This window comes from Lotus japonicus, chromosome 3 (genome assembly GCF_012489685.1).
Source record: "Lotus japonicus ecotype B-129 chromosome 3, LjGifu_v1.2".
Taxonomy (NCBI): Eukaryota; Viridiplantae; Streptophyta; class Magnoliopsida; order Fabales; family Fabaceae; genus Lotus; species Lotus japonicus.
This window is the reverse complement of record NC_080043.1, coordinates 12,447,868-12,463,938: the sequence shown is the minus strand read 5'-3', so window position 1 is coordinate 12,463,938 and position 16,071 is coordinate 12,447,868. Positions and strand designations below refer to the sequence as shown.

General features: G+C 35.4%; 2 protein-coding genes across 3 annotated transcripts; both read right to left on the bottom strand.

Moving 5' to 3' along the window:
* Positions 1–4,720: 4,720 nt before the first annotated feature.
* On the bottom strand, positions 4,721–11,870 carry LOC130748082 (histone acetyltransferase of the MYST family 2-like). Its single transcript, XM_057601177.1, has 9 exons — positions 11,488–11,870; positions 10,256–10,344; positions 9,659–9,721; positions 9,096–9,305; positions 8,556–8,624; positions 7,055–7,216; positions 6,565–6,658; positions 6,309–6,451; positions 4,721–5,131 (listed from the first exon to the last, which is right to left on the bottom strand). The coding sequence occupies exons 1-9, from the start codon at positions 11,777–11,779 to the stop codon at positions 4,928–4,930; spliced, it is 1,326 nt and encodes a 441-aa protein (XP_057457160.1). The 5' UTR covers positions 11,780–11,870; the 3' UTR covers positions 4,721–4,927.
* A 997-nt stretch (positions 11,871–12,867) lies between these two features.
* On the bottom strand, positions 12,868–15,559 carry LOC130748959 (ribosomal RNA small subunit methyltransferase). Of its 2 annotated transcripts, none has more exons than XM_057602213.1 (3): positions 15,406–15,559; positions 14,658–15,011; positions 12,868–13,824 (listed from the first exon to the last, which is right to left on the bottom strand). In XM_057602213.1, the coding sequence occupies exons 2-3, from the start codon at positions 14,964–14,966 to the stop codon at positions 13,084–13,086; spliced, it is 1,050 nt and encodes a 349-aa protein (XP_057458196.1). In that variant the 5' UTR covers positions 14,967–15,011; positions 15,406–15,559; the 3' UTR covers positions 12,868–13,083. The 2 variants fall into 2 exon arrangements, with proteins under 2 accessions (XP_057458196.1, XP_057458197.1); XM_057602214.1 differs by having other exon boundaries at positions 15,376–15,547.
* Positions 15,560–16,071: the final 512 nt, after the last annotated feature.

The following is a 16,071-nucleotide window of genomic DNA, read 5'->3' as shown; positions in this document are numbered from 1 at the left end:
TTGCTGCTTAGTTCCCTCAAATAAAAGTGATGTTACATCCACATGTGACTTGATGATTCCTGAGGTAGGAACTAGTCACAGATGTCCAAGTCCTATAACATTCATTTGTGTGTTCTTTTTTTTTTTGTCAACAAGCAGAGTTTTATTCTGATTTCTTGGTTCGAAAACTGCCCAATGCTAGTTATGTTAGATTACATGGTGTGCCTAATGATGAGTATGTGGGGAGGAAAAATGGGATTATTCCTAATGCTAACCCCATAGGATCCAAAGTATCTTGGGTACCTAAAATTGCCTATTAATCTTTGTTGTAGGTGTGCTTGAACTCCAAGAGCGAACATTGGTATTTAGATAGTGGATGTTCAAAGCACATGACAGGAGATAAATCCAAATTCTCACATCTTACAAGATCCAAAGGATTTGTCTCATATGGTGACAACACAAAAGGCAAGATATGTGGTATTGGTATCGTCGGTAAGCCTCCTCAAACTATTGTTAATAATATGCTTTTTGTAGAAGGTTTAGAACATAACTTGTTAAACATTAGTCAATTATGTGATAAAGGCTATGATGTATGTTTTAAATCCAAAGCTTGCATAGTAGAAGATAAAGTCAATCACCATACTATGTTGATAGGTAAAAGAGTTAATAACATCTATGTGATCTATCTTGATGATGTCTCATTGAATGTTAAGTGTCTTATGTTTAATAATGACGATATGCATGGTTATGGAATAGGAGAGTAGTTCATATTCACATGGATCATTTAAATAAGTTGATTAAACGTGAGTTTGTCATTGGTTTACCTAAATTGAAATTTGTTAAGGACAAGTTGTGCGATGCTTGCCAAAATGGTAAACAAACCAAATCATCTTTTAAGCCTAAGAATATTGTTTCTACCACAAGACCTCTTCACTTGATTCATATGGATTTGTTTGGTCATTCAAGGACAAAGAGCATAGGTGGTAACTTTTATGCACTTGTGATTGTTGATGATTACTCTAGATTTACTTGGACCTTGTTTTTGGAAAACAAGAGTGATGCATTTGATTCATTTAGAAAGTTTTCTAAACGTGTTTAAAATGAAATGTCCTTAAAAATTGCTTCTATAAGAAGTGATCATGGTGAATTTCAAAATGAGGATTTCAAACTATTTTGTGATATGGTATCAATTATAATTTCTCTGCTCCTAGAACTCCTCAACAAAATGGTGTTGTTGAGAGAAAGAATAAGTCTATAGAAGAATTAGCTAGAACCATGTTGAATGAAACTAACTTGCCAAAATATTTTTGGGCAGATGTTGTTAGCACCACATGCTTTGTTTGTAATAGAGTTCTCATTCAACCTATTCTGAAAAGACTCCTTATGAGTTATATAAGGGGAGAAAACCAAATATCTCTCATTTACATGTTTTTGGATGTAAGTGTTATGTGCATAATAATGGAAAATATAACCTAGGCAAGTTTGATGCTAAAGCCGATGAAGGCATCTTTTTAGGATATTCTCTTTCTAGTAAAACTTATCGTGTGTATAATAAAATGACTAGAACCGTCGATGAATCCATGCATGTAAACTTTGATGAGTCTAACCCGTCGAAAGAGGATCAATTTTTTGTTGATAGTAATATAGACTTTCTTCCAAGTACATCCAAAGTAAATGAAGAAATGGACCGTTAAGCAAATCTAGAACATCAACTTGAAGATCTTAGTATTCAAGGTCAAGAGCAAGTGCACTCCAATTTACCAAAGGAATGGAGAATTCTAGAGATCATCCCGTTGAAAACATCATTGGTGACATTGAAAAGGGAGTTTCTACTAGACTTAATCTTTCTAATGCTATCTTGCATATGGCTTTTGTTTCTAAAGTTGAACCGTCTAAAAAATTGATGATGCTTTAGAAGATGAGTTCTGGATTTTAGCCATGTAAGAGGAATTAAATCAATTTAAAAGAAATAGTGTATGGGAACTTGTACCTAGACCTAAAGATAAAACTATTATAAGGACTAAATGGGTTTATGGGAACAAGTTGATGAAAATTGTATAATTGTTAGAAATAAGGCTAGGCTTGTAGCTCAAGGGTATAATCAAGAAGAAGGAATAGACTTTGATGAAATGCACTCGTAGCTAGGCTTGAAGCCATTAGACTCTTATTAGCCTATGCATGCTCTTTAGATTTTCAATTATATCAAATGGACGTTAAGAGTGCTTTCTTGAATGGTTATATACAAGAGGAGGTGTATGTCAAACAACCACTGGGTTTTGAAGACTGTAACAATCACTCACATGTATATAGACTTAAGAAGGCTCTTTACGGTTTGAAACAAGCTCCTAGAGCATGGTATGATAGGCTTAATACCTTTCTTTGTGAAAAAGGCTTTGAGAAAGATAAAGTAGATACCACTTTGTTTATCAAGAAGATAAATCATCAAACTTTTCTTGTACAAATTTATGTTGATGATATTATATTTGGTTCTACCGACGAGTCACTATGTAGTGAGTTTGCTAAAATGATGCAAGGTGAATTTAAGATGTCAATGATGGGAAAGCTAAATTTCTTCCTTGGACTTCAAATAAAGCAAACAAGGAATGAAATCTTTGTACATCAATCCAAGTATTGTAAGGAGCTTTTGAAGCGTTTTGAGATGAATGATTGCAGCGAAATAGCTACTCCCATGAGCTCTAGTACTTATGTTGATAAGGATGATTCGGGTAAGCCCATTGACATCACCAAGTATCGAGGTATGATTGGTTCATTACTCTATCTCACTGCTAGTAGACCTGATATTATGTTTAGTGTATTTTTGTGTGCACGTTATCAATCATGTCCTAAAGAATCTCACTTAGTTTGCGTGAAGAGAATTATGAAATATCTTATAAAGGCTCAACTGGTGTAGGTTTGTAGTACCCTAAGGGTAATGCTTGTGGTTTGGTTGGCTATTCTGATTCGGATTTTGCTGGTTGTAAAACTGAAAGGAAAAGCACTAGTGATACATGTCATTTGTTAGGAAGTGCATTAGTCTCTTGGTCATATAAAAAACAAGCATGTGTTGCATTAAGCACGGCTGAAGCTGAATATATTGCAGCCGGTAGTTGTTGTGCTTAAATCTTATGGCTTAAGCAACAATTAAGTGATTATGGTTTAGGCCTTGGATGCATTCCTATTAGATGTGATAATACAAGTGTTATTAATTTGACTAAAAGTCCAATTATGCATTCTAGAACCAAACACATTGACATTAGACATCATTTTCTAAGGGACCATGTACTTAAGAAGGATGTGATTTTGGAATTTGTTGATACACATGCACAATTAGCTAATATAAACCTTTGCCAAAAGAGTCATTTTATAAGATTAGAAGGGAGCTTGGTATTCTTAATGAATGTGATGTTACATAATATGCTTCCTTTTCTAACTCATAATGCTACTCTCTCCATTCCTAATTATAAGACATAGTACAAAAAATTGCGCTTATTAAGATAGCATTAAATGTGTCTAATTAATGTATAGGTTTATTAAAAATGCATACATTCTTCCATATTTATCTTTTGTCATTTTCTCTCACTAATTAATGGTAGGTGGTAATTAAAACTTTGGAATTGAAAACACACAATAAATGTGAGGGGTGTATATGAAAGAGTAGAATACTTTTTACTAGATTATTGTAAAACGTCTTATATTTAGGAACATGAAAAATCTAAAACTAGGTCTTATAATTAGGAACGGAGTGAGTAACAAATTTTTTGTTTTAATTGTTTCAAAAAGTATGAATTAGTTTGATTTACCATGATTTTTTCAATGAATATTTGGTTGATAGAATGAATGGTAGGTTAGTTGTAGTGATTCAACATGATTCAGCTTTGAAAATCACTTTTCTAGGGTTTTTAGAAGTTGTTTTAATTTTTTGTACAGACTATACACAATTTCCAACTTCCTACAGAAGGTTGGGGAAATCGATTTCCATCTTGAGGAAATCGATTATTGGGTCACGTCTCTGTTTTTGAGTTTTTTCAACTCTATCCAGTTGAGTTGAGAAATCGATTACCATAAGAGGGTAACCAATTACGAGCCCTACCTGTGTGTTTTCACGCGTCCAGAACGCCCCAGGCATAACTCTCTAGAAATCGATTACCCATATACATAAATTGATTCCCATGTCTCCTTTAAGTACGAAACAACTTCTCCCTCCTTCCATTCACGCGTTGTTCTTCTCTCCTGGGTTCCATGTTCGCGATTTCAAGCTTCTTTTCAACTTTGAAAGATATAAGAGAATGCGTGATATTATAGTTTTGAAGAGTCGAAAACAATGAAACATTTCATCTAAGTTACATTTTATATTTATTTATAAAAATCAAATAGAATAATGTTTAAAATAGTTAAATCAATTCAATTTGTGAATATATAAAGTAAAAACAATAAAACAACAAAATTTTAGGGCTTTAAATTGAAGACTGAAGGGGGTTGATGAATGATCTTAAATTGTGACATTTAAAAAATGAGGAATTAAATTCATACAAAAAAATCTTAAATGCCCAAAACCACACATTAAATATAATCAAGGAGCTGAAAATACAATTAAACATCTTTATAAGTTGAAAATAACCACAAAGTACGTAAACTTATACAAAATCCACCCTTTAAGCTCAATAGATTCTCAGTTAGAGAACATGTTTAATATTAACAATTTGTATACTTTAATAAAAAAATTAATGTCAAACATCAAAAAGCTAGGAATATGCATGCATTAAGATAAAAAATAAAACAATTCCTCTGCCAGTCATCATTAGAAATGAAAGGCTAAGTACATAAATCAATCAGTTATATCCTATTCTGATCTCCATAATACATCAAAGGGGCCATGTTACCAACTAAGAAACCTAGCCTACGCTCTATACACAAGAACATCACAGTATTTCTTTGATGAGTGCGGCAATCAACTTTGTTCCTTATAAGGAGTCCAGATCAATTTGCTAACATCAACATCCAGACCTCCTCTGCCAGCAGCTTTGAGATGGCGGTCCAGAACTTTTGGATCTGCGCAAATAACATGCTGTCCCTTCCTGTACTGAATCAATTCCAGGCTCTGAAGAGTGGTCAATATATCTTCAGCTTTAATGGCAGTCATATCACTAAGCTCCTGCCAAAAAACAGCTTTTTCAATGGCTATAACTTTGAGACAGAGAATACATGAGCAACCAATTAATCACCAAGTCAACAGAATCAGCTTGTTACAATTTTTTGATTTATTTCTAGTATTATTTACAGACAGTACATATTCATTTGGTATTTGTTTTCATTAAAAAACAACTTATATAACCTGGATATGAGAAACGATGGTCATAAGAAACCATAACATGCTTCAAAAGATTTTATTTTATCTGGGAAAAAATCCTATGGATCAAATAGGTACTATAGAAGGCACAAAGTGGGGAAAGAGTATATAATGGAGAGGAGTTGGCCATATAGTACTCGTAGTGCACAGCCATACTGTCACCAACAGAAGAAGATTACCACTCTTCAAGGCGTAGCTTGCCGAAACTCCACCATAGATGATTAAACGGAGCGCATGGCAATTTTGGCCTCCAAGGCTTTGACTCCATCTGACACCTTGCCTGCATGAGCAGCAAAGCAGAATGGACTACCCAAATCCCATCGGACCCATGTTAGGAAACCAATCTGACAATACTCATAACTCCAAGGGCTATATTATAGCAAGGGAAATAACACCAGAGCAAGAGCTCCTTCAGAGAAAACAGTATCTCCCTCTCAGCCTCATACCAAAAACTGACTGACTGATACCAACCCACAGCAACATGCTAAAACCTGCCTCACCGCAATTCACTCCCCACCTTACACTAACAACTCAGTCATAAGAACTAACGAGTAGCTGGCCCACTTCTCTTCTTCCTCGTATACACTTTCCACACTCTGGTTCCAATCCATGCCCCATTCATCTTTTGCTATGTAGGCCCAATTCCTCTTACGCAATCTGTCCTAAAATTTTATGAATTTTGGTATACTTGATCTACTTAATAAGAATTGCAATTTACCAGTTGAATTTATTCAATCATATTCTATAAAATGATATTAAAAAGGAATAGCTTTGGCAAGAATTACTCAGAGTAATGGAATCCCCCCATATACATACATGCATTGAACTACATCCCCATAATTAAAATCTTAGCAATAATCATCATCCACATAAAAGTAAGTTCATCAAATTCCAAATAATCAAATGAACTTTAATTGTAAACAGAGAAAGTTTAATTCATCATTGCTTTAGAATTTAAAAGAGACATAAAGAAGACACTTACTTTGATCGAAATGTTTCCCTTGTGCTTTTTCAGAATGTCTAACAGAACTCTGGTCCAATATCCTCTGTAGCTAAGCAGTCCAAGGTCTGAAAGAGGTCTTTCAGGTGTGCCAACTTTTCCCTCCTTCTTGGAAAGTTCATATGCTGTTCAATGTTTGAAATGATTATGAACTTTGGCACTATATCATATATAACTCTACAAAGAGGCCTGCTTTCTGTGTGTGTGAGAGAGAGAGAGAAGGGGAGAGAGAGCTTACAAAAAGCGATAAGAAATTTGCCATAGCCTTTTCTTTGGTAAGGTGGAAGGGTGAGAATACATGCCAAATTGTAAGACTCTTCAGAATGTTTTTCCTTTGCAATTAAAAAGTAATCAATATCAATAAGGGCATCCATAATGCAAAGCAAATCTGAGTAAATAATTACAATGAGAAGTAAAAGAATGGAGATTGAAGATATCCAAATTTGGATAAAGTTGTTTTTCATATTACAAATAACAATAAGATCTAAATCAGGTCTGTGTATGAACATGATAAACTTAGCTCCTCCAAGTAGAAGCTCATAAATAAATAAATATAATATAAAGAAATCACATGATAAATGGTTCTGCTCCTTTAAAGGAAGTTTATTGAGTCCTCTTAGGAAAGACAAACATATAGTAAATGGGCTTGCTAGATGTAAAATATTAAAAATTTAAAATATCTTACATCTAACCAAAATGATGTCATGATGAAAACCCAATAATGTTACCTTGGAAAAATAGCCAACCATGTGGCATCCTCGATCGTCACATTCACATAAAACATAGAACAGAAACAGATCAACATCATAATAGAGGGTCTTGTGATCAAGAAATAACTTGGCCAAATAACAAAGATTCTGCCCATAGACCTTGTTCTTTTTGCCATCAACCTGTTTTCAGACATGTAATAATGACAATAATTACAAACAATGACAAAATTCAAACTCTCACTCACTCACACATTATGTTGTGACTTTCAACTCCCTGCCAGATATCGCAGAGTTGTCAAAGTAAAAACTCAGTTATCACTAATTCACTATACTATAAAAATTTATAAATAGAAATATTTCAAGTATCAGAATTTTGTAGCTAAGCATACCCTAAACTTCGTTATGTTATTTTAATAAGATGCAATATAAGAATTAAAAGAAATTAACATTTAGATGTTAGGCTCATTTAGCAATAGTTGGGGCGGGTAATTGAGCAAGGCTTTCGAAAATAAATTCTATTAGAACCTAAGGAGGATAATAAATCCTGCAAAGCAAAGAAAACAAAGAGCAAAAAGGGGGGGGGGGGGGGGAGGGACCAGCAAAGCAGTAAGGCAGCACAATCTCTGTACATGTCAGAAATGGGAAACTCTCTTGAAACACCAATGAATGGTAAAAGGAAATTTTTAAATTTCTATATCATTTCATAATTTTATTTAGCCTTTACTTTGAGTCAACATGGTCTCTTGTCCTCCTTAAACCTGGTCGTAATTTGACTAATAAGGCATGGGGTTCATTTGGATCTATAGACAAGTTACGGTCTAAAAAATTGGCCCGGTTAAAAATTAGGGATGGGTCAAGAACAAGCAAACCCTGTCCCGAGCCATCCCATGAACATCCCTAATCCTATCCCATACACTACGGCCACAAAATTACATTATTGCCATGTTCTGAGAGTTTTTGTGCACCCAATAATAGTGCCTTTTGATGTGGCAGCAATTTTGTCATGGCTGCATCAGGGAAAGACCGGATAATAGGACCCTTGGTTATAAGACATGCCAATAAATTACTTTTTCATAAATTTGAGTACTATGAGAAGAGAACTCTAGAGCTGTCATATTAAATACAATAACATTATTATTGTGTTTGCATCAGTGTTGTTAATGGCGGATGGCGGAAAGCAAAAAACAGGCCATATTTGACAAACATTGATGGTGGATGGCTGAATATCGGCCATGGCAGTTGGAGAAATAAAGATATTCATGCAGTGTAAGTTTTATAACTGAGCTAAAAATAAATATAGGATGTCCATTGTTTGCATTGATAAACAAGTAACAGTTAAGGTATTTTTAAAATTTTTTATACCAGGCATTCATTGAACATGAAAATTTAAAGATATGTGAAACAGGAACTTGAAAACTCATCTAAAACTCTAAAATTTAAGCATAATAGGAGAGAGAGACATCTGGCAACAAAGAACAAGAAAATAATGATGAAAAAAACAATAGTGCTAAAAATGTACCTCAAACATTGACAGTGTACCGCTTCTGTATATCTCATCACCAGGGGGATGCTTAAGATCACACTTTTTCTGCATGAACAGGAAGCCAATGTTGGTACAACGGGCAAAAAAATGGTATACAAATGCAAGTAATATAAATTCAGCATAAAAAATGATTTCATCTTTCTTCAGCAATTTGTTTAGACCCCAGGGGGAGGGAGAAAAATACCAATAGAGGCATTGAATACACTATATGTAATCCAGTAACCCTTTATCAACTTCCACATGTTCAAGCAAATAATGAATTTGTTACAACCAAAAAGGTTTATTTTCAAATAAATTAGAGAAACAATAGATTAAATAATTAAAAAGTCAAACTTAAGTTTACAAAGCCGCAGCATCTTAAAGACATGACTGAAGAAAAAATAAGAGCAGTGTAAGCAAAATACCAAAGACATGTCAGATTTACAATCATGGATCATCTTAAAACAAGGATAGCACAGTAGAAAATAAACACTTTCCAAAATGAACGGCAAAAATATTATTTCAGGCCCAGCTCACCATATGCCTCTGAAGCTGTTCTTTGCGCTTCATGAAATTGAGACAAAACTCACAGAAGTACAGCCTCAAACAGTCATTGTATTCTGGTGGGAATGGGGAGAAATACCATGTCTCAATCTCATATCTTCCAAGTTCAATAGTAGCTATATTTTTCACTTTAGTAAATTCTTCATGTTCACGCAAACTAGCAGCATCAAGCTCCTCATGGCCCTATAATTTAACAATATATAAATAAATTTAAAATAAGGAATAATATGACCACTCTATAAAGCACACCGGTTTCACATACACGAAAGAAATTAACAGAATGACGCTCTAACTAAATAGAATCATAATTATATGTTTCACTTGGCTTCAATCTCATGATCAAAGCAACTGGTATCCAAAAAGGTTTACTGTTTGCATGTGCTTTAAGGGTGACAAGAAATTAAAGCAGTTGCTTTGATCATGCTGCTACAGACTGATAGAGACAAGGAGTAAAATATAGTAGATTGTTATTTATTTTGAGTATCATTGTTAACAGTGTATGTCCACGTAATAATTGAAAAGTAACAAATCAATACCTCTACATGTGTTTCGTCAATCTTCCTCTTTTGGTGGCGTGTCATCTTCAAACCTGTTGCACCCTGGGAAACCACATGTGCAATTTTCTAGATGAGTTGCATTATAGAGTGCATCTTTTGAAGAGGTAAACATGATGGAGAAAGCACCATTCGTGATATTAAATGAAGAATGACCAGCGCAAGTGACTACATGTGGCCACCAAAAACATATGACTACATGCTGTTAGGATATAAGATCTTTCTGTCTAGCGCCATTAAAAAAACATATGACTACATGCTGTTAAGATAAAAGATCTTCCTATCTACCACCACCAGAAAGAGAAACTACTGATGGAAAGAAAATATACTTAGAACAATAAACAGATATTCTGGAAACTCGGGTTAAAACATAACATGGGAAGCGCTTATCCACGAAGCCACTATTAAGAAAAGGCTATTGTTGTTGTGGTTGTAGAACAATAAACATTAGTCTGGAGCACACACTACGTTGCCCCTTTGTTAGGGGACCTCCATACCCATCTTTCAAAAAAGAAATAGATGAGGACCAAAAACAAAACCGGTTAAGCAGATGAGGGAAGATATTATTATAGTTATTACCTTCTCCTCCACTTTCTCATCAACAACTGCCTCCACGGAATCAAGATCAAGCTGATCAAGCTTCACCCACTCATCAAGCCTCCTATTGACTGCCAAAACCAAAAAGTGTGAAAACAAAAGACTAAGCAGGTAGCGTTTAAGTATGCCTGCCTAAAGTGAACAGATAAACCTAGAAAAAGATAGTTGCAAAAACATTGACATCAACTATTAGGAGTTAGTAATGTTCAAATAGAAAAACAATGGCAACATGATGAAGAATAGAACAAACAAAAAACAATAACGGAACTAGAAATTCATTCTAAAAGTCTCCAAGAAAGAAGAAATGGGAGTTGATCTTATTCTATTAACTGTTGAGAACATGGAAAGTATCACTTACCACAGCCACTACCAAGTACCAACACCTATTTCAGGTCAAAAAGCATAATATATCTCCATGTTCCCCCTCCCCCTACTCTATCCCCTCATCCCCCGCAGCAGTTAAAAAGAAAATCATAACGATGATGATATGTGAAGCATAAATTTATAAAACTGAAGCATGATGACCTATCAGTGTTGTTAATTGCGGATGGCGGAAAGCCGAAATCCTGCCATACATGACAAATAATGGCGGAATATGGCAGGATATTGCGGCCATATGGCGGGATATCGGCCATGGCGGAAACCCAAAAAACCGCCATGAGAAACTGCCATGGCGGATATTTGATAACACTGACATATCAATGATCTTGTTTGAAACAAAAAAGGCAAACTTAACATCGTTTATCCAGATATCAAAATACATACAACAAAATTCAAAGATTTGAAACTCTATGAAGCGGAAAATGAACATATGAACTACATAGTCATACAACACCTACAGTTTAGTTGCTGGTTTTTTCTCAGGTAGGAAGCTATGGCTTCCCTTGGCTGATTTTGAAAATAAACACCCAATAATCCTTCCTTTCCTCATTTCATTCCTTACTTTCTAAATCGCGACATCAACGACCAACCAACGATTCACAACAATCCAAGTTCTTACCAAGCAGCACTAACATTACTAGTGTCCCTACAGTAAACCCTACTCTATAACAACAAACAGATACCATAGAATTCAATAGGCATTCATTCTAACAAGCCCTCAATAAAATCACAATCCAAGCAATTCACAAATCCAACAACACAAAACCCTAATTACAAATTCATTCATTGAAATTGAAATTGAAATTGAAGAACTAAGAAGTTAGGGTTCATACACTCAGTATAATGGACGTAATACTCGTAATCGTTGGGGCCACAGCCAGGGACTCTTCGGCGTTCGATGACTTTGACAGGGTGGTACTTCGAGTCCCTCCAACGGCACATGACGCGCGTGCCAACCTCCAGGGGGAGCACAGACGATCTTCGTCGTTTCGAGGTGTCCAACTCCGGCACCGCCGCCTCTGACGACGGGACGCGTGCGCCGACATCCGCTGTAAGAGATTTTCCGGCGCCGGTGGGAGGAGCGGTGCCGTTTTCCGCACTGATCGGGGCGTCGAGCGAACCCATGGATGATGTAAAGATTTTATTTTTCGGTGATTTGGGAATTTTGAGATTAGATGTCCATGGTCATGTATGGTGGGTGTGCCCTAGAATAAAAGGTTTGGTTTAATGTTGGATTTTATTCTTTTCAAGTGAATTTCTACTAAAAAAAAAAAAACACTTACTACAAAGATTTACTGTGAAGGTGTTGGGAGGTGTGCTTTGTTCCCTAAAAAAATGTTTTGTGCATTTTTTGGCGAAGGTTGTTGTCTCACTATCTTTGGACATTCTTCTTGAGCCTCTTCTTTTTACGGATGTTATACTGCTCCGGCATAGTTTTACATCGGGGCATTTTGTTTTCAAGAAAAATCAATGATGGTATTAATATTGTTTTTATATGTGTGATAACTTTTTTTCATTAACAATTGAAGTATCTTGCTTTGTTCATGAAAAAATTACTCATTTAGTGCGTTTGAATCAGCGTTAATAGAATTGATTCTGATATAATAACATATCATAAACATGAGTTAAAGTGACGTAATGAGTGCCCTTTTAGATCTCCTATGTGAAATTCTCATGTTTTTTCATATTGAAAATTGTGTTTAACTCTCTCATCACAAACATTCACATGGCTCTACTTATTTAATATTATCTCAGTTCCTTATTAACTGTTTACTTTGAATTTTTTATTTTATTTCTATATATCTGTCCACTTATAATTTCAAAAGAGTATTAATTGATGTTTTTTCAAACAATGTCTTGTGGGAATAATAAATGATGAAAGATAAAACACACTTTAAAGGCTAAAAAAAAATGAATACTACTTTTCTGAAAATCAACAAAATTAATTGCATTTCTTAATATGTGAGTTTCTTCTTTTCCTGGACAGTTAATTAGGAACGGAGGTAGTAAGAAAGAAAAAAGAGATAGAAGCAAAAACTATACTTTAACAACATAAAACATGAAAATTTTCACATGAGGTCATCCACTCCTTGAGTTGGTATGATAATTTGGGTTTTGAATAAAAACTCAAAATGATCTTCAATTTGATGACCTTATCAAACACCTTTTGCCTCAAATCACCAAAATAATAGCATGTAACAAAAGGGAACAACTTTGTTCAATCAAAATGCAGATCCTCATATAGCATTAAAAGAATAACATTTAATCTGACTTGACAAAATTATAGTTGTAAATCTATGTAGGAGCTCAACAAAATACAACGCCTAAATACTAAATAGTTATTATCTGATAACATCTGAACTCATTCAAAATATTATAATCGATTTAAACAGTGAAAACAAATACTAAGAAAATGATAAAATCGAAAATCAGGAGAAGTGTATGCCAGCTTTGTTAAATAGAGAAAGCAGGTAGAGGAACTCCTGAAGTGAGAGTTTGGATGACCTCTTCTCTTCAAAATCTCCCTCTTTCAAAACACTCAAAACCTTGTCTTTGAATTCAGATTGCACTTCATCTATGCCCCCATCCTCAACTTCCATTTCATCATCATCCATTCCATCGTCATCCACATCCATACCTTGATCATCACCAAAACTAGAGAAGTCTACTTTAGTGTCTGTTTCCTCAAGTGGACCTTCTTGTGAGAGTTTCAGTGCCTGCACAGTCTTGTAATTTTTCTCGAGCAAAGAGATCACATTCTTTTGCCTGAATATCGAGCCAAGAGTCTTGTTCTTTCGGTTGAAACATATCCGCAGAAACCCATCCCATTCCTTCTGCTTAACTTCAATGCGGGGCTTTCTAGGCTCGATTCGTACTACAGAGGAATCAACCTTAGGTGGAGGCCTAAAGTTGTTTCTTCCAACTTTGAGGAGGTGGAAGATTCGAGCATGGAGTTGTGTGTTCACAGTAAGTCGACAATAGAGTTTATCACCTGGCTGAGCTACCAATCTCATTGCAAATTCTCTCTGGAACATAATGATGGAACACCTAAATGCAGGCTGGTGGCTTAGTAACTTGAATGTGAGAGGGGAAGATATTTGATAAGGAATATTCGCCACGCATATGTCAAAATAAGGAAGTTCAGTCCTCAGGACATCACCTTGAATAACCTGTAACAATAAAAGAAAGTTATATTGAAATTAAGTTGAAACAACAAAGGAAAAGGAAAATTATCTTTTGCTCTGAGGAAGTTGTGGGCAAAGAAACAAGCTATAGGTTACAAAATGTCAAAGTCACTTGACTCAAAGCAACATTGAATATTTACAACATAATACAAGTGCCTCACGTCATACCTAACTTTATGCATACTTTGACAACACTATTTTTCCAAATAGCCAATTATTTACAAATCACATTAAAAAGAAACAAACTTAAAGTTAATTCTTTTTCCTTAAACAGATCACGACAGAAAGTGCATTGAGATAGAAAACATACAAAAATTTCAAACATTTAACCAATCTGGATATGAATCTTCAACTAGACACCAACTACTTTGACAACATCCAGTCAAAGAAAAAGTAACAAACACTAAATAATGACTGTCCTATTGAAGCCCGTAGCTCCAGAATTTGACACCATAATGTCTAATTCAAGTACTGTTTCAAGCATTAAAGCACAATGCATTAAACCCAAAGTCTGGACTTTTGGTTAAGGAGACAACAACCCAAGCAGTTGATTCTACACAGTACAGTAGTCATTAACCTGTATCCCAAGAGCTTGCAGCACACAGAAAACTCGCTGTTTCCAATGACTTAACTCATTTTCAATCACAAAGGTTTTTAAATCCATACCATTCAACCAGAATCAAACAAGCATAATAATAATTTCAAATTACTATTTACATGAATACAATATAGATGGTTTGGCACTTTTTCTATTCAATATTTCTCACCAACATCCAATCTGCTAAAACAGAAAACAAACAAAATGGACAAACGCATACCGTGAGGCGGCTGGAGTAAGGTGTCCCCTGGAATCGTCTCTGCAGCTCAAGAACCATACGAGGGTCAATCTCAACAGCAATAACCTTCTTCCCCGCTTCCAAAAGCTTCTTCGTCAAGTTTCCAGTACCGGGACCAATCTCAAGGATCACATCAGTGCTTTTGATACCAGATTTCTGCACTATAGCATCCACAAGCAAGGGGTTCTTGAGTATATGCTGACCCTTCGATTTGTGAAACGATATTCCGCCTTGGTAAGGAGTGCTCTGTTGGGACTTGCCCTTTTCCTTCTTCATCTTGCCTCCCGCCATTGTCGATTCAAGTCTAACTCTCTCTCAGAAACACAGATAGGTTCCCTGTTTGAAATTAAATCCACATGAAATTCAATTTAATTCCTAGTACTCAGTTGCTTTGTGCAATGGATTCTTAATATTCTGAATTCTGAATAAATATTAAAAACTAATTGAATTGCACACTTGGATGTATGTGAAAATTAATGCAATTGAATCAATTTTTATTTCTACTTCCACAGTCATGTCCTTCATTAACAAAACAACAAATGAAGTTCATGAAAAATCTGCATCATTTTGACTAACTTTCGTTTCCAATGAAAATTCAGCATTGCTTAACCTTCAAATAACAAGATACTAAATGCATGGAAAACCCTAAAATTGGACAGAGCACAATAATAGGGAGTTGAAGGGAGGAAAGGAACTGAACTGAGCAGAGCAAGAGAAGCTAAAGATATACCGGTGGGAGGTGGTGGAGGTCTGGGCTGCTGACGGCGGGATGAAGAGCAGAGCAGCGCAGTGAAGGAGCGCGAACGACGAGATTGGTTGAACGTCGGCGGCGGCGGAGGCAGAGAATCACCGACGACAATGAAGTATGAAGTGCTAAACCCTAACTTTATATATAGATGCAACTATTAGTAAAAGTTTTTTTTTTAAATTGGATTTTGTTTTTGTTGCTTTTGGAAAATATGCTTAAAATTGAAATTTTAACATAAATTAATATTTTTAGAAATTAATGAAAATTAATTTTTTTTACCGAAAGAAAAATTAAAATTAATAATGGAACTTAAAACCAAAACATTTATAATGTAGCTTGTTCGTTTGAAGAGGAACCTCGTCGGCTCTGGATCTTCATGAGAAGGAGATAACAAGTGGCGGAATCAAGAAAGATGCGGAGAAGGAGAAGTGCTAGCGGCACGCGTGTTTCAGAGAAAGATGAGGAAGCGGTGGTAACGAACGGTTTTGGGGGAAGAGGAGGCGGTGTTGGTCTCTAGAAGGAAAATGTGTTTTTGTGTGGTCTCTGTCGACTCTTCTCTCACACAGCTCTTTCTCCCTTTTTTTGGTATAAACATATGGTACCCGGTCACCCTTCGACTCTTTCTCCCTTTAAAATGATATAAGGTAA

Excerpts from the sequence above, each read along its gene's own strand:
- LOC130748082 (XM_057601177.1), bottom strand. The coding sequence starts at position 11,779 with ATGGGTTCGCTCGACGCCCCGATCAGTGCGGAAAACGGCACCGCTCCT. Across the intron at positions 8,625-9,095 it reads AACAGCTTCAGAGGCATATG|AAAAAGTGTGATCTTAAGCA; the intron begins GTGAGCTGGGCC and ends CTGTTCATGCAG. Across the intron at positions 6,452-6,564 it reads CAAATTTCTTATCGCTTTTT|CATATGAACTTTCCAAGAAG; the intron begins GTAAGCTCTCTC and ends AACATTGAACAG.
- LOC130748959 (XM_057602213.1), bottom strand. The coding sequence starts at position 14,966 with ATGGCGGGAGGCAAGATGAAGAAGGAAAAGGGCAAGTCCCAACAGAGC. Across the intron at positions 13,825-14,657 it reads CTTACTCCAGCCGCCTCACG|GTTATTCAAGGTGATGTCCT; the intron begins GTATGCGTTTGT and ends TTATTGTTACAG.